The 22,766-nt window shown below is 32.7% G+C and overlaps 1 protein-coding gene across 2 annotated transcripts in view; it reads right to left on the bottom strand.

Moving 5' to 3' along the window:
* The window catches only part of RpS16 (ribosomal protein S16), a 32,056-nt gene extending 9,940 nt beyond the window's left edge, over window positions 1-22,116 (bottom strand). Inside the window, exons 1-3 of one of the 2 annotated variants that reach the window (XM_085811829.1) lie at window positions 21,952-22,116; window positions 21,675-21,776; window positions 5,258-5,354 (exon numbers count right to left, since the gene is read on the bottom strand). In XM_085811829.1, the coding sequence (XP_085667955.1) occupies window positions 5,258-5,354; window positions 21,675-21,776; window positions 21,952-22,005 (253 nt within the window). In that variant the 5' untranslated portion in view covers window positions 22,006-22,116. The remainder of the gene's footprint in view (window positions 1-5,257; window positions 5,355-21,674; window positions 21,777-21,951) is intronic. The other variant, XM_085811828.1, reaches the window with a different exon arrangement.
* Window positions 22,117-22,766: the final 650 nt, after the last annotated feature.

Below are 22,766 nucleotides of genomic sequence, written 5' to 3'. Positions count from 1 at the left end.
TCTGCGAGAGAAACAATCGTTTCTTGGAATCCATGAGGGAATGGGGTGACTGAGTCACCTCGTGCGACCGTTACTGCTTCGAAATTTTTCATTAGTAGAAGTTTAGCTTCGTGCTCTCGAGTGTTGCCGTTGTGGTTCTGTTGGATTATTTGATAGATAATGGTTTACAAACGTAAATTTACCGAACATGAAAAAGAGATGGAACGTTTGAGGACTGTATTAGATGAAGTTGAGTCTTCTGAAGGAGAAATTGATCATGATAGTAAAAATGAATCTGATAAAGAAATATATTCTCACAATAGCGAAAGAGAATTTGAGCAGAATGATGAAGACGGCGGAAATCCTGATTTAGTAAAAAGTATTTTTATTAGCAAAAATAAGAGTTTGGCAGAATGGAAAACCAAATCAAAAAGTGAAAAAGGTCTTCTCAAATTATAATAACTCATTTAGCAGGATTAAAAGAAACTGCACGCAATATAAAGGAGCTTCTAGAAAGTTGAGAATTGTTTTTCAATGCTAAAATGATACAATCCATTGTAGAGTGTACAAATATTTATATTGGAAAAATATTACGACAAATGACGTGGAAATTAGAGCACTTTTTGGGCTTTTACATCTGTACGGCTTGCATAAATCGTCACATAAAAATACGCAAGATTTGTGGGCTACTGAAAATTGAAACAGGCATTGCAATTTTACGGAACACAATGTCATATAAAAGATTTAAATTTCTTCTCAGGTGTCTACGGTTAGACAATGTGACCAATCGTGAAGCTCGGAAAAAATTGGGCAAACTGGCAGCTGCGAGAGAATTTTTTACCGATTTCAATGAAAATTGCCAAAAGATATACCTTATTGGTAAATATGTTACTATCAAAGAAAAATTAGAGAAATTTCGAGGGTGGTGTTCCTTTTGTCAATATAAACCCAGCAACCCATCGAAGTATGGAATCAAAATATTTGCCTTAGTAGATTCAAGAACTTTCTGCAGCTATAACATGGAGATATACGCAAGACAACAGTCAGAAGGTCCCTTTAGATTTGAAAATTCTTCATTTGAAATTAACGCCTGTGCACCCCTTTGTTTGGGCAGAAATGTAACAAGGATAATTGGTATACGAGTTATCCTCTAGCAAAAGAACTTTTGTCAAAGAAGTTAACTATTGTAGGAACCCTGAACAGAAACAAGGCTGAAATTCCCACCAAGTTCGTCCAAACAAAAACTAGGAACGGTTATTTATCTATATTTGGGTTCTAAAAGAACGCAACAATAGTATCGTATATGCCTAAAAAATCAAAATGTGTAGTTTATCTACAATGCATTGCGATGATGCCATTGATAAAAGTGATGATACGAAGAAACCAGAAATAATTTACAATTTTATATCGTAATAGTTTTTTTTTTTTTTTTTCAATTTAAACGTAAAAATTTTTTGACAATTTTTTAATTCAACAAGGAGTGAAGAAGATGCCAGCCATATTATGTTTTGAGGAAAAAGATATATTATCTTGTCACATATGCATAAATGGTTACAAAATGAAACTAATTTGTATAATTAAAAAAATGCAAGAAAAAATACAGCAACAACAATTCACATTTATTTTATACTAAATATTTTTTTAGTTACTTTGTTCCTGATAACATAAAGTCTTTTTTTAAGAATCATTGAGGTTATACGAGGGACATCCAGGAAGTAGATTACGTTTCCGTCTGTGTCCACTAGGGGCGGGGCTAGCGCGGCCATCTTGGGGTCAGAGCGTTGCGCAGCTCAGTCTGCATCTAGCCGTGCTAGTGAGAGGTTCGTGCTGTGCTCCGTTCAGATACTGTGACGGTTTGAAATGTCTGCGTTAATTGAAAATCCAGCGAGCTGCGAGGTGCGCTCAGTAATAAGGTTTCTGACTGCAAAAAACTGTAAACCGATAGAAATCTATCGGCAGCTTCGTGAAGTGTATGGGGACAACATTATCACTGAAGTGGAGTGCGTCAGTGGGTCATAAGATTTCAATATGGCCGAACCAATGTTCACGACGAAGATCGAAGTGGGAGACCCAGCATAGTGACCGCCGAACTTCTCGAAGAAGTCGATGCTAAAGTCCGTGAAAATCGAAATTTCACAATAACGGAACTTTCTTTGAGTTTTCCACAAATTTCGTGAAGTTTGTTGCACGAATCATCAGCGAAAAGCTTGGTTACCACAAGTTTTGTGCAAGATGGAAGGCAAGAAGAGGTAACGAAGTGGTTGAAGGCGCAGGCGGCCGAATTTTTCGACGAAGGAATTTTCAAGCTCGTACATCGCTACGATAAATGCCTTAATTTGTATGGTGACTATGTAGAAAAGTAGTATTTGAGTGTGGCTTTCATCTGTATATAATAAAATTTGTTTCCTATACTTTGTTTATTTTTTTATTCCAAAACGTAATCTACTTTCTGGATAGCCCTCGTATGAAATGAAAATGCAGTGTTGTGATGTTACACTTGCCCCTAACTGGTGATAAATTATACTGCTTGATGACAGTTTCTCCATCTACAGGATAGTAATGTTACGAAATATACAGGCGCGGTAAGATAGCTTCCCTGCAAAGCAGTTTTAGGGTTGCCATAAAATAGCAAGGATAGCAGGGTTGGTGAGAAATTGCCCATTTGGCGACAAAATTGGCGATATACCATGGACAGTTGGAGAACCTTCTGGAACGAATTCTTATCGGTTTAGCCCAGAATGTTCCCGAACACAAGCCGAAAGCTACATAAACCCTGCTGGTTCGCAGTCAGTTAATGTGTATGTCTCAGAGAGAGTGTCTCGTCTAGCGAGTTAGTCCGTGCAGAGTCAATCGTGTTGACATCCGGGCAGTGAGTGCCGAGCGGGTCGTCGAGTGCACCGAAGGAGTCTGTTAGTATAACGTGGTTAGTGCATCGTCAAGAGAGCGTGTTTAGCGTCGGGAACGGAGTGCATCACGAGTTGTAGTCCACCAGTCAGTCTGAAAGGGATTTATATTTAGTAGATATATGTAAGTTTGTATTTATTTTATGTAGGGTTTATATTTATTTTAACTAACATTTATTTTAAGTTTAAACCATCTTTCCTGTCAAGCCTTACTTTCCCCTGGAATTGCCAATGCCAGAGTATGTAAATTTTAGTAGAACGTGCAAAGCATTCAAATCTTTAGCAGAAGTAATTATTTTGAGTTAAATAAAAGGGAAACGAGTTCGAAACTGTGCTTTCTTGCTTCACGAGCGTGAAGGTGGCTAGGTAGAAGTTGAAGAACCGCGCGTTTTGGCCTGTGTGCTTGCCTCGGCAGATAGTTGAATCTTTCAACTTCAGAAGTTTGCTGAAATATCAGCTGTATCTTAGAACGCGGTTAGGTTAGTTACGTTTAGAGAGCCTCGTAGGTAGACACTTGTTATTATTCATTTTTAGTTTCTTATTTTTATTTTACCGCCGGGTCGGCGTAGTTTGTGAGCATCAAGTGCACGCATCTGTAACTTCTAAAGTAGAATAAAAAGGGAGTTAAACCCTTCTTAAGAGTTTTGTGTATTTTCCAGTTCATAGCAGTCACTATTATTGTTGCGTGTAGGTTGGGGCCACGCAACACCACAAGGACACTAAATTTCTATTTGAAAAGCTTATAAAGTCTGAAATCCACTGGAGATTTCAAATTTAGGATTTTTCTGGATATTAGATTTTAGATAAAAATTTACAAAAAAAAAACTTAATATTTATTTGTTTACCTTACTAAATATTTCTTTCAATGTAAGTTGTTTAATAAGTTGCTTCGTTTTTTGTGCTAATACTTTCTCTTTAATTCTGTAGACAGACATAATCTCTTGTTTAGTTACATTGTTGAAGTCCCGTAACTGCTGTTTGACAATTCTGACTAACTTCTCAATCGAAATTTTCTCGTTTTCAGTAACTTCTCTGTCACTCTTTATTATCGGTAGCGGTATTTTCTGGATCTAGAACCATACTACAGATTTCACCATTCATTAGTTAGACTGATGATTGAGTAGCATTGTCATCACAAAAACTTCTATTATATCATCTTCATTTATTACCGCTTCTCCACATTTCTTTACAAAATCCGTTAATCAGAAAATTTTATCTTTACTTTGCGATATCCAAAAACCTTTAAAATTCTTTGCCCTCATCATCAAATTTAGCTATCCTTCACTATACATATTTGGCTATGCATCATGAGCTTGGCAAATAATGACAAGTTGTTCCATTCAATTTTATCTTGCTTCTATTGTGCACCGAGATAGTTAAGCCTGAATTGTATTAGTTATTTATTATACTTATGTCTATTTCTTGCACATGCTTAAAGCTTATCAGAGTTCTAAATAAATAAATTCTTACATCTGCGATTGAATGCGACCATGCAGGCACTGGTTTTGGGTTTATATCAATAACAAATCAGCTATTCTTAATTCAAATAGCCCTAAATGTAATCTTTTGCTCTATTGAGTACCATCAACAAAATCTATTTTTAGGATACGGAAAAAAATTTTTGGTAAATTTTTCCTCATCAAAATATTTTAGCATATTTAACTTAAATCTGAAATCATCACCAAGCTTAATATCAACATAAAAGGGTATCACTCCTTTATTTTTCAATTACCAACATAAAAAATTTGTTTAGGCATCGCTGAACGAGCCACTACTCAAGTTGCCATGTTTTCATAAACATGTGGTGATGAAGAGAAAGTATAATAAATAACGATTTGCTAGGCTGGCATCAGATCAATGATGTATCTACATAGAATGTTTCGGTTTGAGATGTGTGCCAAAAAGCAGATATGCAACACAGCCAAATTACTGATCGTACAAATTTATGCTAAAATGTTTGTTTCTTCAATAACAAGGTATTTTATTTAGTGTCGAAGTTAAATTAAGAATCAGGACTCTCCAGATGTTTTATTATGCGCAGTGGAGGAATCAAATGCGCAGGCGTAAAGCCTACGAGAAAAATGGTGGAGGTGGTTTTGAGGTCCGGATTTTAGATCATTACGGATAATGGACGTCCGGATTTCGGACTTCATACTGTATTACATATTCAACAAGAATTAACAGAGTCCAGTCATTACCAAGGTTTACCATTAAATAAACATATAATAAAAGTATATTACATTATTGATATGAAAAACTACTCTTCACTACCTGTGACATCTTGCAGGAATAAATACGTATTAACAAAAAATATACCACACTGTCTTAAAAAAATTAAAAATAATCCCAGATAAATTTACTTGGTAACGCCTTACCATAGATCTGTGCCACATGTCCGCCTCCTTTAACTCTAACTCTGATATCCACACCTGCAAATCGTTCTTTTCCCAGTAAAAGGATTGGTTCAAGAAGCTGTGGAAAAACAAAAACTTAGTATTAACTCACTTTAATTCAACTGGCTTACATTTATACTGAAATCGTTAGGCAAACTGTATGCAACCAGCCCATCTTTCCAGAATTTAATCCACATCAAATTACTGATAATCAGTGGCCTTATTTCCTAGTAGATTACAACTTCATATAAATTATGTAAGTAGGAATGAATTCTAAAAATATATTTATAAATGAAGAAGAAAAAAAATTAAATAGAAATTTACCTAATTTTTCTATGACATTAAAAGAACTTAACAGGCATATAATGAAGCTTTTAACACTGACAAAAGTATATCAAAGAGAAGATCAGTCAGTCTTTCCTTATATGATGTTAATTATATTATAATTTTTTTTTATTTCTGACAAATTCAGTTTCTTAAAATCTTTTAATTACATTTTCTGTTTAGCATAAGACATCCATATTAGCTTTTTTATATGTCTGATTAAAGAACTACAGTCAAAAGTCGTTAATCCGGACTCGTCGGGACTTCGGCGATTCCGGATTATCGATTTTTCCGGATTATAGATCATCAGTTTAAATCTGGTAAGATGGCATGCAAAAATTACAAAATTAAAAATATGAAACCGTAATTTATGAAATAAAGAACAATTATGATCTAAAGGGTATCAAAATTTACAAAAAGAAAAAACTTAATATTTATTTGTTTACTTTATTAAACATTTCCTTCAATGTAAGTTGCTTCGTTTCATGTGATAATACTTTCTCTTTAATTCTATTAAACAGACATAATTTCTTGTTTAGTTACAAAGTTCCGCTGTTCAAGTCCTATAATTGCTGTGTTGAGAATACCGACTAATTTGTCAATCGAAATGTTTTCGTTTTCAATAACCTCTGGGTCACTTTCTTCACTATCGGAAGCGAATTATAATGACCAGGAACTTGATTTAAATCATATCAAAGACGGGGATGAAATACTAAACTTAGTACTGAATTATAATCCAAATAAAATAAAAACATCTGCTCTGAAGATAAGGATAGTGTTGACAGATCAACTTCCAATCCAGGGTGTGAAATTGATAAACAGATTTCGGATTTCAAAACATACTTTCGCTTTGTAGATACAAATTACATATTAGTAAATATATATTGGAAATTCTATTCGACATAATCTTTCTAATCTATCATAATCTAATAATGACGTTTCTGCCCCCCCCTCTGCCGCAGAGCAGCGTGAAATTGATAAACAGATTTCGGATTTCAAAACATACTTTCGCTTTGTAGTAAATATATATCGGAAATTCTATTTGACATAATCGAAAGTTCAAGCTTACTTTTATAAAATTGCTCTAACAGTCTGCAAAAAATAATAAGCCGGATCCAATTCGAAGATTAAGGAACAACGCAATCTGCAACATTAACTGAATTAGATCATTTTAGCTTAGCGTATAACTCCGTTACACATTAAACGCGCATGCGCACAAACATATTCGCAGCCGTAAGGGTCTTACGCGCTCTCGTAAATGCCTGTGCGCATGCGTGAACGCGACGCATGCGCAGAAAGTTTGTAGCTTTGATGTCCGGATTATAGATCATTCCGGATTATGGGTGTCCGAATTAACGACTTTTGACTGTATATAAATGTGCAATTTTTTCTTGCTGATGTTCAAATACATAAATTTGAACATGTTAAAAAGTACGAGATTAGTATTTCCCAAACTTTTTTCAATGTTGGCACTTAACAGAATATATATGATCTAAAGATTCTGAATTAGTACAATGATTGCTGCTGAATATTATTAACTCATACCATATATACCTGAGTATAAGTTGACAATTTTAAGGGAAAAAAACTTCGAAGTAGGGAGTTGACTAATACACGAAACCTGGAAAAAGAAAAAAAAAAAAAAGATCTGTCGCTGCCGATCGATGACGCGTCAGAGAACTCGATTATATCATTTAGTTTTTTTAAATAAATGTGTTTCAATTTTGTTTATGAAGTGACGGTAATGACACTTGTGATGAATGGAGTGACGAAATTTATAACTGAAAAAGAGTTTCAGGATTTATTTGCAGATTGTGACTTTGAATGAGAATTTAAAGCATTCGAATGAAATCCTTTGAAAATTTTGTACTTATTTAAAAATTTTATTATGTGCTAAAATAGAAATAAAACAAAAATTTGCTAAAATTTGAGTGTAATTTTATCAAGTACAACGGCATGCTGTTTTAATGGCAGCGGCAGCGCCACACATACGACAAATGTGTTTTTCTGAAAAGTTTTTTCAAAAGTCTGGGGGGGGGAGGCGGGGTTGAATTATATGCCGGTATATACGGTATCTATTAATTTAAAGTCAGGCTCATATTCCAAAATTTTTAATCATTGCTTTGTGCCTGACAGATCAGTTGGTCATCTGAAATATGCATAAATCAGCTTCTTCACATTTGCATTACATCAAAAAATATAAGCAAAGTTTTAAATTTAAATAAAGCTTCACGACATGCAGAACTTTTTTACACAGTATGCTGTGCACTGTAAAAATACAAGTATTAATAAATGTATAATAATAAATAAAGCTAATATCTCAAAAAATCGAAGTTCATTTCAATTTTATTACAATATATCCAACGTTCTAGGAATTTATTGATAGTTTTTTTTTATTTATCAATATTATAATACAGTTTTTTAACATAATCTTCATTTAACTGAATGTATTTATCCCTATGAAAAACTTTTTTAAGCTGTCCTCAAAAGGAACTTTTCTGGTATATGCTCAATCCACCTATTTATGGCATGGTTAAACTCAAATCCAACATGCCGTAAATTATGTAAAGATCTGGTATTGCGGTACTTTTCTGTTATCAAGACCTGATTTAGAAATGTATGTATGCATGCATGTATATATGTACATAAACACAAACACAAGTTTCCAAACCCGGTCCTGATAACAGAAGTGTACTACAGTACAAAGTCTTTAATCCGGACATCCATAATCCGGACCTCAAAGCTACAAACTTTCTGCGCATGCGTAAACATGTAATGAGTCTATGCATGCGCGTTTAATGATGGTATAAGCTAGGCTAACACTATCTATTTCAGTTAATGTTGCAGATTGCATTGTTCCTTAATCTTCTAATTGGATCCACCTTATTATTTTTTGCAGACTGTTAGAGCAATTTTATAAAAAGTAAGCTTGAACTTTCGATTATGTCAAAAAGTTTCCGATTCTGGAGTTGCCAAAGGATCTACAAAGCAAAAGCATGTTTCGATGTCCATCAAACAAAAAGTGGAATTGCTGCAAAAAATAGATAAAGGCATATCCTTTGTTTCTCTAACCATTCCGAAATCTGTTTTATCAATTTCACGCTGCTCTGCGGGGGGTTGCCCAATGAACTGGAAGTTAATCTGTCAGCACTATCCTCATCTTCAGGGCAGATGTTTTTATTTTATTCGGCTTATAATTCCTTACTAAATGCAGTATTTCATCTCAATGTACTCCATCTTTGATATGATTTAAATCAAATTCGTCGTCATTATAAATATCACGAATACACATCAAATAGTTTTCTGGTTGCAATTTTCTAATTTCGACTAATGCACGCTTTGTGCATGCGCGTGTTGAAAGAAATGTTTAAGTAAACAAATAAATATTAAGCATTTTTTGTCAATTTTGATACCCTTTAGATCACAATTGCTCTTTATTTCATAAATTACGGTTTCATATTTTTAATTGTATAATTTCTGCATGCCATCTTACCAGATTTAAATTGATGATCTATAATCTGGAAATACCCCTAATCCGGAATCGCCGAAGTCCCGACGAGTCCGAATTAAAGACTTTGTACTGTAGTACTACTTTATTTTCACAGCCCCAGGATTATCCGGCAAAAAAAATAAGATGTTCTTTTTCCAATTTAAACACTGTAAAAAAAGTTACCGAATTTTATGAATCATATTATATTGTAACAGTTTTTTTTTTCAATTTAAACGTAAAAATTTTTTGACAATTTTTTAATTCAACAAGGAGTGAAGAAGATGCCAGCCATATTATGTTTTGAGGAGAAAGATATATTATCTTGTCACATATGCATAAATGGGTACAAAATGAAACTATATTTGTTACGAATTTTGTACCTAGATTATTTTAGTGAAATTATATGCAAAATTGTTGTATTTTTCTGTATAATGCAACATGAAAATCTAGAGCGATGAGATAAATAAAAATATAGGGACAAGTCTATTTAACATTGAATAAATGGGCACCTCTGCAATTTGGTGAGATATTGCCAAGCAAGCTGGCAATGGTTTTGCGAACTAATTTTTGATGGCAAAGTTGAAGAGACTTTGGTCTAGTCCTTGTATAACCATAATACATATTGTAACTGATCACTATATTAGCTGTAACTATTCAGCCCTCACACTGCCTTCTAGTAATTTCAAGAATCAGAATGTACTAAAAATACCTCGACTGCTGTGTGAAAATTATACGAGGTCAGAAAAAGCATCTGCTCTCAGTTGTTGTTAGCTGTTACCTCCGCATGAGTTCTGAGCACTATCTCCGGTTTAGCTTCGCGGTTCAGCTGCACTTTGCCCTGCGTTGTATTTAATGTTCATAGTAGGTTTAGCTTTTCTCTTTAGCCGAACTTTGAACGGTGTTGTGTTGAACTTTCTTAATTTTAAGTGTCACTACGGATTGTACTCTGCGATACTATGAAGATTTACAGAATTTTTGTGTAAAGCCTCAGAAGTGCTCTTTTGAAAAAATTAAATTTAACAACCTATCATTAGACCTGTATGCATTCAATCTATTACGAACCTGTATGCACGCAACAATATGTAAATGAAAGTATGTGAAGGTGCAACATGAAAAGTTGTAAAAAAAAATAGCATTCAATCCAACATGTTTAGTGATTCCAGTATAGCATTCCTAACAGTGCTACATTTCATCTACTGTTGCACAGAGGAACTAACGTCACTTAAGTGATGCAATAAACTATTCAACTGTTCAACATCTAAAAAAATGCTATAGTCAACTGGAACTATTTAATGAGAGAGGTTTGTTCGCTAGATTTACTTTGACAACCTAAAGGATAAATTCATGCCATGAAAAATAGTTTAAATTTTGCATGGCCAAAAAAAAAAAAGGAAAAAGAAAGTTGGCAGAGTAGTTGGAAAGCAGGAACTCTGGAAACATTGGTAGACACTGGTAAATTCTGTAATTTCAAACCAAACAAAATTTAAATAATACTTCATAAGTTTTGTTCAAAATCATTCATTTACCAGCTCACAAATCAATGAATTGTAGTCCTTAAAGTATAGGAAATAAATTATTAAATGTTAACTCAGCTTTATCCTAATATGATGACGCTCTTCTAGAATACATTAATGGTCTAAATAAAATGTCAAGCAATTTCTACAGATATACATTTTGTAATTTCAAACCAAAATTAAAAACATACATAATGCTTTCTATCTTTGATTCAAAATCATTCATTTACCTGCACGGCTCTGTTCACCAATCATAGAATTGGAGTCCTTATTAGTGCAGGAAATAGTTATCAAACAATGTTATGATTAATATGGTACAGTTCTAAATCAAGGGTTCTCGACCTTTTTTGCTCCATAAGAAACTAGTGTGGCAACATCTTTGCAGCAACAGAAACAGAGGCAAATTGCTTAACAAAAACTTAATATAGAGTAGGTTAGCTTCGATATCATTTTGAGTGGATAATAAATAAAACTCTGAAATTATTACTGACTGAAGGTTTATGAAAGTTGTTTTTATCAGAGCATTATGCAAAAGCCATCTGATAGAGATTAATCTAGGAAAGCTTATTATAATCAACTGCTGTTTTTAGAACAGAAAGTGGAAAGATCCAAATTAAAATAAGGAATTAAGGGGAGTTAATTTACATATATATATGTAATGTTTAATATGCACAACATCAACTTTGAGCAACTTTTTTTTTTTTAAATTCTGCATACATAGAGAACAATAGTAACATACTATAATATAATATGTAGTGTTTAATATATTATATAATCCTTACTAAGTAACTCATTGGTCATTATTTTAAATCATATTTTGTATTGCTTTCTTTTGGTACATTGATAATGTTTGCCTAGTTATAAAAAATATCAATAACTTTAAAACACATAGCCAAAAACATATTAGTAACTTCCATCACAAAAACTAAACTGGCTTATAAAAAATAATCAATGTTACATAAAACTAAGGCAAAGGGAAGCACTTCCGCCAAGGATCCGTTAAACGTGAACATTCTCAACAACGGTGATAATAGTTTAAAGCTGGTAAACAGGTGAACTCGCTTGTCGGAGCTAGCAAACTGGTTCTACAAGTGCTTAGAGATTGCATTCTCGTCTGCTCGGGGCTCATTTTGCCGCTGGCTAGAGGTGCTTCACTACCGGATGAGGTGGAGAAAATACGGCGGGATTGAATAATAATTGGTGCCGTTTAGAATAGTATGGCTGTGTTCTTATGTAAGACTTTAAATATGCAGAACCATAAGGTGTCAAACTCCTAAAACATAATGATTAACATGGGCCACAATAATACATTTTTTAAATAATTAAGTTTTTATTTTTATTACTGTTCTTTTTACCTAAAATAATAAGAATTAAATCAGTTTTCATACTTAAAAATTTGATATATTTATGGTGAAAGTGCAGAATCGCCGGATACTTGGATTAAACAAACAAGCAAACAAACAAAAAAATAAATCATCACAGAATTGCACAAAAATGGCATTGCTCACACTCTTGACTTTATCCCTGTACACATTGACCTATTTTCTTTTAAAAAATCAAATAAATAAATAAATAAAAATAAAATGACAAAATAGTTTTATGTATTCTAAGAGTCATCAAAGTTAGTAAACCACTACTTCGAGTAATTAATCAAAGTTTGAATGACTCTTGAACAAATGTATAATGTTCTTCTAGTTTTATTTACAATGCTACTTTAAAAGATTTGAATATTATTGAAGAATCTTGGCATTGTCAAATTTATTATGAGAAAGATAGTTGTTTCAAAATAAAATGTTTTAAGCTATCAGCAAGTACATTCAAAAAACAACTTAGAAAAATTGCTTGTGTAAAATGAATTATTTAGTAATGAATCTATTGTATGTACAGTAGCACTAATTATTAAACACAATTTTGAGGATATCGAGATAAAGGGATAAAGGAAGGACTTAAATGAAAAAGATACTTTTACATGTAAAAATATTAGTATTCTGCATGAATGACAGAATACTATGGCCAAATACCTATATAAACAAAACAAAACAAACAAAAAAAAAAAATATTCTCTAGCTCAACACTTGAAAAAGTAAAAAGTAATTCTGCTGTGCAACACAGTTCATTTCTGATTACATGATATTGCAAGCATTTTCTTCAGGTTTTTCCTACAAGTTGTCAAGACCATTGAATACTGGTAGTTTAATCTGGGTTCATATCATGGTTAAAGGGCTGGCTGCATGGTTGATTTTTGTGGTTTTCCTCATATGCAATGCAAATACACACCAGTTTCCCTTAGAAAGTTGTTCATAAAGGCATGCTTCTTCAGGTTGGTATGCTTTACCATATTTGAATAACCTAACCTTTCCTTCACATTCTACAATGACATATCTTATATCTGTTGTAAGCAGGATAATGATCATTCAGCTTCTATCTGTGTGGCAGGGGTATATTTAAAACATGTCAGAACCATGGGACTCATAACAAAATCAACAATGTTTTAATCTTGAAAACTCTATAAACTTTCCCGATTTTCTTACGTCATGGGTTTCACTAACAAGATATTCATACTTTTATTCAAGTTCATAAGCAGTCAAGCAATACAATTTCTGAATACTGGTAGACTGACTCATGCTTAAATCTTCAGCATTCAATATCTTGGGCCATCACACTGTCATGCCCCCTAAAGTTATTCCTTTGCATAATAACAATCTCACTTAACCATGTTACCCACTTTGTCAAAACTAATATATCAGCCGCACTCTCTTTAAAGACTCTCACTATAACAGAGATTTAAAAAGATCTTTCTTAGAATACAAATAGGTTTACAAATGTCTGGCAACAATTCATGAACTTTTCAGACAAAGCATTTATGAGTGATTTCTGATACAACATTTTGAGAAGTATTTCATCTGCCTTCTTCACACATATGGCTGCATCATTCAGAAAAAAATGATGTTATGTTTAATTTCATTAGGCCTGATGAAAAGTCTAGAATACTGGAACTGCTAGTTTTTCCCCCACATCTGTCATAAGGAGAAATAATTTCAATATCCTGAACTACAATTATCCTAGGGTATATATTAGTTTGTCAACTGCATCAGTTATTTCATACATGGAAATGAAAATATTGCCTTTTCCATTCTCAATTTGGATATTCTAAATTACACTAATGTGTACAGCATTGAAATATGTCCATTTTAAGGTGAATCTGCATTTCTTATAAGTTTCCAAACAACTTTTCAGAGATGGACTTTCTTCTTTCCAAAGTGAAATGTGTGTCAATACAAATCATTTGAACTGATTATGGCATGTTATCTAGTTATAGCTTTGGCATTCATGCTTGTTTCATTACTTTATGGTGGCAATTATTTTTCTATTTATTTTTATGTGTTTTTAATATGTTACTGAAAATATTTGTTATATCAGGGTTGCCACTCAAACAGGAGAATGAAATTCCCTGACCTTTCCAGGTATGTTTCGAGAAAATTCCAGTCTATCTGCGTAATGTACGTTGGCTGTGCTAAGAGGTAAATTAATTATGGTATTACTTGTACTGTGTAGCAAATTCACTTAATTATTCAATAAATCCCAGAGGACATTTATTCTTAATTATTCTTCGTACACTTTGTTTGATAATTTTGTTTACTTTTCCACTTAGAAACTTAATAAAATTTAAGATATATACATTGGATAACAATTGTACGTTTTATTTAATTACTACTCATGATCATCACCAGTTCAACATGAGGCTAATCCGGTTTTTATAAATCACAACGCAATGCTAAAAGTTAGGTTAGATTTTAGGTAAATTTAATTTGTGTGAGGTATCTTCTTAAAAGGCACCTTAGCACTTGAAAACACAAATATAATTATAATAGGAGTTGTTTTCTCCACTGAAGATTGAGATTAGAATCTGCCCAATCTGGAATAAAATAAAGCTTTTTTTGCAGACATTCTGCAGCTAAATGAAAGAAAGAAATCTATTTAATGATATTTTTTTACTAAATTGAGGTATTTTAAATTGGCTCTATGCCAGCTGCCTGAATGACACTCACATGATACACAATTTGCCAAAAGTGATCTCTTCCGATGTCGGCGCAAAACTCCTTTTTAGTGGGATCGTTGTATGAAATTCCCTGACATTTCCAGATTTTGACTAAAACACTTAAATTCCCTGAATTTTTTGGTCAATTTCCAATTCCCTGACTTTTTCCGGTTTTCCAGGTAGCGTGGCAACCCTGTTATATATACAATACAAAGTATGTAATCCGGACCTAAAAGCCACAAACTTTTTTTTGTATGCTTTACGCATGCGTGCTTAATGTTACACGTGCGTGTTTAGCACAAAAAACGAAGCAACTTAAGCAACTTACATTGAAAGAAATGTTTAATAAAGTAAACAAATAAATATTAAGCTTTTTTTTTTGTAAATTTTGATACCCTTTTTGATAAGAAGTAAATAATCGGAAAGCATTGATTTGTATTTAAGCCCCAAGACGTTACCAGAATTGGCGCAATTTCGCTTCACTTGGCGACTGGACTGTTATCTCCAGTCTAGCCGAAACTTAGTTCCTTACTAAAAGAGCAAAGTGCTTAACATAAACTTGAATGGGTATTCTTCTTGAACTTAAAAAACTGACAAACAGGTTACGTCAATCTATGACATGTGAGGAATAAACATAACATGAAGAAGACGAGAGAATGACTTGATTACAGAAACCAATTAACTTGATTGGTACAGTAGGTAAGTAGTTGGCAGCAACAATTCCATACAATACTTCAAATAAATGCTGTTTGGAACATTCAGCTAGATTCTTATTTCTATTGTAATCTTCGAAAGATCCTTCCCATGTTAGAATTCTATACATTAGATTGCCATACAATACTAAATATTCTATCGAATAATGCATTTTCCCTGTTAAAATACACTTAAAATAATCATTCCCAAATAAAGTATGCTCCTCTGCTTTGTCATTATCACCACTGACCACTGTTGGATAACTCGCATAACTTATTTATGACCTCTTTAGTTGGCCTCACTATTGTATTAGAACATATGGTTTTAATTTCAAGTGTTTCAGTAATTAGAGTTGATACACTAAATATGGAATTATTTTCAACGAGTCTCCTCCTTCCTTCCCACTGGGGTTTATCTGAGCTAACAGAGTCAGTTCCATGTGTCGACTAGCTCTGCTATGCCTGCAGTTCAGATTTTTCAATTTTCAACTATAGGAAAAAACCAGTTTTGGAGATGGGTTGGCCATGTCAGTTGTCTCCATTAGCTCAGATAAACCCCCAGTCGAATCGGCCCTTTCAAGTTTGGTAATAAATAGAATCACTAGGAATTTGTTTACTCAGCATTGCAAGGAATAGTGAGCTAACGTTTGTTTTTTTTACTCTGCAAAAATTCTGCACAATTCGGTTGGTTTTGTTTTCTTGCAGGTTTGACGAAAGCACTTCCGCAGAGAACCCGGTAAATGTAAACATCGCCAACTTTGGCGATAATAGTTCAAACCTGGGAACCCAGCAGATTTTTCCTATTCGCTTGTTCGAAATTTGCAACCATTCCTCTTGCGTTCATTTTGTTGAATTATCACTGTCGTTGTTTGCACTTGCAGATTTATATTATTCTTCTCTTACTTATTATTATTTTTTCTGAATTTTCTAACAATGAATAGATAGAAATATTTTCGTAGATAGATGCCTGTTCTCGGTTCGGGATGAAAGGAAGAAAATATGGCGGGAGGGGTGAATACTAATTTGTAGCACGGCTGTTTACGTTGTGTTCTTAATTATTAACAGCTCCAAGAACCATGAGGTTTCCAACCTCTAAAATAATTTGTTTCCATAGGCGGCAAAAATCTGCATGTGCATTTTAAATAATTAAGTAATGCTTTTATTTTTATTATTGGTTATTGTCATCTAAAATTATGAGAATAAATAAATTTTTATGGTGTAAAATTTTAACAAGGTAATATATTGTTAATGCTTTTCTAACAATAACCTTTCAGAGGTTGGCAGGTGTGACATAAATAGATGATTAAATTGAAATAAAAAATATTATTGATTATCTAAGATGACAGAATAGTTTGATGCATCACCATGGTCATCAAAATTAGCAAACCACTGCTAGTGTAAGGAATATATTGTTTTCTGTGTTAAATGAAATTTAAGACAAATTTTGTTCGTTTATCACATTTAACCGGTTAATTTCAGTATATTAATACTAATTTATACTTTTAAATCAATTTTTATTTCCATTATAAATGCTTATATATTGTCTTATGCTTAATATATTCTTTTCTCTGCTAACTTGAATTTAATACAAATTTATTTTCGTATATCACGTTTAACCGGTTAGTTTTACATCTACATGCTTATTATCTGTGGATTTTTACTACCATATGCTTAATATATTGTTTTGTCTGCTAACTTGAATTTACATACACTAAAAATCACGTTTACAAAATATAATGTTTACAGCTCGGCTCATCGTCACTGAACCGCAAGCTTGGCGAGTAAAAATGCAACGCAGCCAATGGGTTCTCTGCGGATGAAAACCCGGTTTGACGATTCACACAGGCTCTCTAAAAGCGACTGAGATTTGCAAATGTTACATTTAAAAACATTACACAATATTTGTAATGTAAATTTGTTGCAAAATGTTTTACACAAAAAAGCATTTTGCATGAAAAATGGTTTTTCGTGACCTTTAAATGACGTCTGCAGTTGAATTGGTTGTATAAAGAATTCACTTTGTGTTTCTATGTAAAACTTAAGTTTCAGTCTCAGTATTTGGAGGGGAGGGGTGATTTGGAACAAACACATATAATTTTCAGCTGATATATTAAATGTCACTACTGAAGCCATTTCCTTTTAATTAGAATGAAAGTTTTATGATAATTGTCACTATTTCTTTCACTGTTTCTCACAGGTGTTAGTTCAGACCAAGAGTTAAGGACTTTCCAAGTGCTTCTTTCTTTAGAAATAACATTAAATCCGACACTCTTGAATCTCTGCTAAAATTTTCTTCTCTAAACTCTAATACTAAATTCTTGCGGTATACACTTATATAAAATGAGCAGTAGTAGATTACTATAAGTATTAAAATTAATACAGTACAAAGTCTGTAATCGGGACTTCAACTATTCCAGATTATGGGTTTTTCCGGATTATAAATCATCAATTTGAGCAATTATGATCTAAAGGGTATCAAAATTTACAAAAAAAAAAAAAAAAAAAAAAAAAAAAGGCTTAATATTTATTTGTTTACTTTAGTAAACATTTCTACCAATGTAAGTTGTTTAAGTTGCTTCATTTTTTGTGCTAATACTTTCTCTTCAATTCTATAAACAGACATAATTTCTTGTTCAGTTGTAAAGTTCCACTGTTCAAGCCCTGTAATTGCTGTGTCGAGAATACTGGCTAACTTGTCAATCGAAATTTTTTCATTTTCAATAATGTTCTCTGTTACTTTCTTCACTATCGGAAGCAGGCATGGGTAAACACTTTTTCTCACATAATTGCATATACACGGTATCCATGTACACGTCGACCTATTTTCACTTTAAAAAAATCCCAGAATTGCACAAAAATTGCAATGCGCACTCCTTTTATCCATGTACACATTGATCTATTTTCACTTAAAAATCAAAGAAAATTGACAAAAATCCAATTGTTCTTACTCTTGTAAAAAGCGCCAAACAAATAAGCAGGCAATTCTGCATTTTAACCATAGTATTTGAAAGTTAATAATTTAAACGGTATATTTTATAGGATCAACAATATTAAAAGTTTTCATAATATATACACTTTTTAAGATGGTAGCAAAATGGAGTAAAGCGTTTTATAACAAAATTTAAGGAATTATAAAATGGACATATTTCAATGCTGTATACGTTAGTGCAATTTAGAATATCCAAAGTGAGACTGGAAAAAGAAATATTTTCATTTCCATATATGAAATAACCAATGCAGTTGACAAACTAATATATACCATAGGATAATTTAGTTCAGAATATTATATAATAAAATATTTCTCCTTATAACAAATGTGGGGGAAAACTAGTAGTTCCAGTATTCTAAACTTTTCATCAAACCTGATGAAATTAAACATAACATCATTTTCTTTTGAATGATAATAAGCAGTAAACGAGCAATAAATGATCGAAAAGCATTGATTCACACTTAAGACACGAGTTTACCAGATTTGGGGGAATTTCGCTTCACTTGGCGACTGGACCGTAATCTCCAGTCTAGCCGCCATGGATGAGTAAATACACACTGACGCCAACGAATCCTTTGCGAAAGAAAACCCAGGCAAAGACCTGGAGTGTGCTGCAGTGCCATGCCTATCCATTATTAGCATTAAATCAGACTAGCAAAGCTTTCGCTTGCAGAAAATCATCTATGAAAAATATGTAACTACCAGATAGTGTTTCCAGAACAATGAACACACATCAGTACTTGTAGTCAAACAGATGAGTGTTTTTTAAAGGTTAAAAAAAACTGAAATGTCAGAACTTAAAAAATAATTTATTAGTTTATAACAACTTTTACTTTCGCAAAGCAGCCATGAAAACAGAATTTTAAAACACTCCAATCCCTAAAAACTTTCTAGTAGAGTACACAAAAATAATTTTTTATCTGTTGCTCATCCAAAATAAAGTTTAACTTCTATAAGACGATTTAATCTCTAATCTCGAAAATGTTCCGAGACTTGTTCAAAGCAAGCTGTTTAACTGCAAGTTTAAAACAAAGACTAAGACATTTTTACGATTCTTCTGAAAAAATGTTTAGAAAAAACAAAGGAAGCACTTCCGCAGAGAACCCAGTAAATGTAAACATTGCCAACTTTGGCGATAATAGTTCAAAGCTGGTAACCCAGCAGATTCGTCCTATTTGCTTGTTCGAAGGTTGCAACCATTCCTCTTGCGTTGATTTTGTTGAATTATCACTGACGTTATTCGCATTTGCAGATTTATATTATTCTTCTCTTATTTATTATTATTTTTTCTCATATTCAACATTATTTTAACAATGGGTAGAAATATTTTCGTATAATTAAATAAGTTTTCGTAGATAGATGCTGGTTTTCAGTTCGGGATGAAAGGAAGAAAATATGGTGGGATAGGTAAATGCTAATTTGTAACACGGAATGTGCATGTGTATTTTAAATAATTAAGTAATGCTTTTATTTTTATTATTGGTTATTGTCATCTAAAACTGTGAGAATAAATCAATTTTTATGGCATAAAATTTTGACAAGATAATATATGTTGTTGTTTGTTAGACAATAACCTTTCAGAGGACCACAGGTGTCACATAAATAGAAGATTAAATTGAAATAAAAAATATTATTGATTATCTAAGATGACAGAATAGTTTGATGCATCCCCATGGTCATCAAAATTAGCAAACCACTGCTGGTGTAAGGAATATACAGTCAAAAGTTGTTAATCCGAACTCGTCGGGACTTCGGCGATTCCGGATTATAGATCATCAGTTTAAATCTCGTAAGATGGTATGCAGAAATTCTAAAATTAAAAATATGAAACCGTAATTTATGAAATAAAGAACAATTATGATCAAAAGGGTATCAAAATTTGCAAAAAGAAAAAGCTTAATATTTATTTGTTTACTTTATTAAACATTTCTTTCAATGTAAGTTGTTTAAGTTTTGCTTCGTTTCATGTGATAATACTTTCTCTTTAATTCTATTAAACAGACATAATTTCTTGTTCAGTTACAAAGTTCCGCTGTTTAAGTCCTATAACACCGACTAATTTGTCAATCGAAATTTTTTCGTTTTCAATAACCTCTGTCACTTTCTTCGCTATCGGAAGCGAATTATAATGACGATGAACTTATTTTAAATCATATCAAAGACGGAGCATATCGAGATGAAATACTACATTTGGTAAGGAATTATAAGCCAAATAAAATAAAAACATCTGCGCTGAAGATAAGGATAGTGCTGACAGATCAACTTCCAATTCATTACGCGCCCGCCGCGGCGTTCTCCCCGCCGAGCAGCGTGAAATTGATAAACAGATTTCGGATTTCAAAACATACTTTCGCTTTAGATCCTTTACATATTAACAAATATATATCGGAAATTCTATTTGATATAATCGAAAGTTTAAGCTTACTTTTATAAAATTGCTCTTACAGTCTGCAAAAAATAATAAGCCGGATCCAATTCGAAAATTAAGGAACAACACAATCATCAACATTAACTTAAATAGATAATTAGATAATTTTAGCTTATACGTCCATTATACATAAAACGTGCACGCGAAAACATGTTCTGCACTTGCACACACTCATACGCGTAGTCGCAAAAGGTCTTACGCGCACGCGTAAATGTCTATGCGCATGTGTCAACGCGACGCATGCGCAGAAAGTTTTTAGTTTTGAGGTCCGGATTATAGATCATTCCGAATTAATGACTTTTCACTGTATTGTTTTCTGTGCTAACTGGAACTTAATACTAATTTATTTTCGTATATTACGTTTAAACGGTCAGTTTTACATCTACATGCTTATTATCTGTGAATTTTTACTACCATATGCTTAATATAGTGTTTTGTCTGCTAACTTGAATTTACATGCACTAAAAATCACGTTTACGATAAGCCGCCAGCTTGGCTAGTCAAAATGCAACGGCGCCAACGGGTTCTCTGTGTATGAAAACCCAAAACAAAATACGACTATGTATGTTATATAGCAAAGAAAATTATTTTATAATTTTTGTTTAACGAACTAAAAATTTTTGACATCTTCAGTTATAATATCGCAAATTTTTACTGCAATGTACAGAAAAATATATGAATTTTTAAGTTAAAATAAATGTAAATATTATATTTCAAGAAGGAAGGATAAGGAATACACATTGTTACTCTTCTTATGCCTTATTTCAACGTTAAGATACCATTCTTTAAGGCGAATATTAAATTTAAGAAAACAAACACAGTAAATTTAACTAATAACACATATTATTTGCATCACAAAATAGGGTTTATTACAAAATTATACTAATCCTTTTATATAATATGGTTGACATTAGCCATATTACCTTATATTTTAGAACTTGAGGCTCAAGAAGATCAAGAGGACGACCATTAACCTTCATTAAACCATTTCCCCGCTTACAGTAGGCTACAGCTGTAGCAGTTTTCTATAACCAGAAAAAGAAAAAAAATTAGTTCTACGATTAAAACAAGCTTTACATATGATATATGAATTAAATTGTACAGAAACAAATGAATATTATCAGGTCAATTAAAATACGAATAAGCCTAAAACAACGTGGTAAAAATTAAATCTGTTAAACGCTTAAATTTTTAAATCACCTTTCGACCAAACACCTGAACGCAGTTAATAGATTCTTTCTGAGCACCTTCCATAATTCAACTTGAATAACGATGTAGAACTCTTCACGATTTCCCAATAATTTTAGAAAGCACACACGTTTTCACATCAGCGTTGCCTACACCAAAGCGAGCGAAGATGAGTTGTTACTGTACTTCTCCACAAAAATAAGTGGCTTGAATCAATCACTGACGCTTTCACAGATTAGCATGGCATATAAAGAACGTAAATTGTAATCTGGCCTTACACTAGGTCCATTCTAATCCAACACAAAAATAAATTATACTAATCAAAATTCACAGTACGAGCTTTTCCATATCTCAAGGCTTTACAAATGTTTGCATATCTATGTACACACGTCTGTGCACAATGTTTCATTTCCTCCTACGTTACATAGTTATATGCAACTATATTTTAATAAATGATTGAGAAATGAAATACATTAATCAATGTATAATTCTACTCCCTCTCAATATTTATCACCAGGGCCGTTCCTAGCGGGAGTGCAGCGGGTATGAATACAGAGGTGGCCAAAATCAGGGGGAACTAGAATTATTTATATACGCCTAAATATTTTAAATTCATTATAAGTATTTGTCATATGTAAGTACGTTTTATACAATTTCTGATATATAAGTACTTAGTGAGCATGAAATAAAAATTTTACTAATCATTGAACTTTTTGGGGGGCGGCAATCTTCGGAAAATACGCGGGTAGCCAGTGGTCTAGGCACAGTGGCTAATCGCACCGACGGTGCGAATAGCTAACAGGCTATTCACCAACGAGATAATATAC

The sequence above is a fragment of the Stegodyphus dumicola genome, chromosome 2, assembly GCF_044657685.1.
Source record: "Stegodyphus dumicola isolate Sdum_Otavi_A_Nest chromosome 2, ASM4465768v1".
Taxonomy (NCBI): Eukaryota; Metazoa; Arthropoda; class Arachnida; order Araneae; family Eresidae; genus Stegodyphus; species Stegodyphus dumicola.
This window is presented reverse-complemented; position numbering and strand designations above follow the sequence as displayed.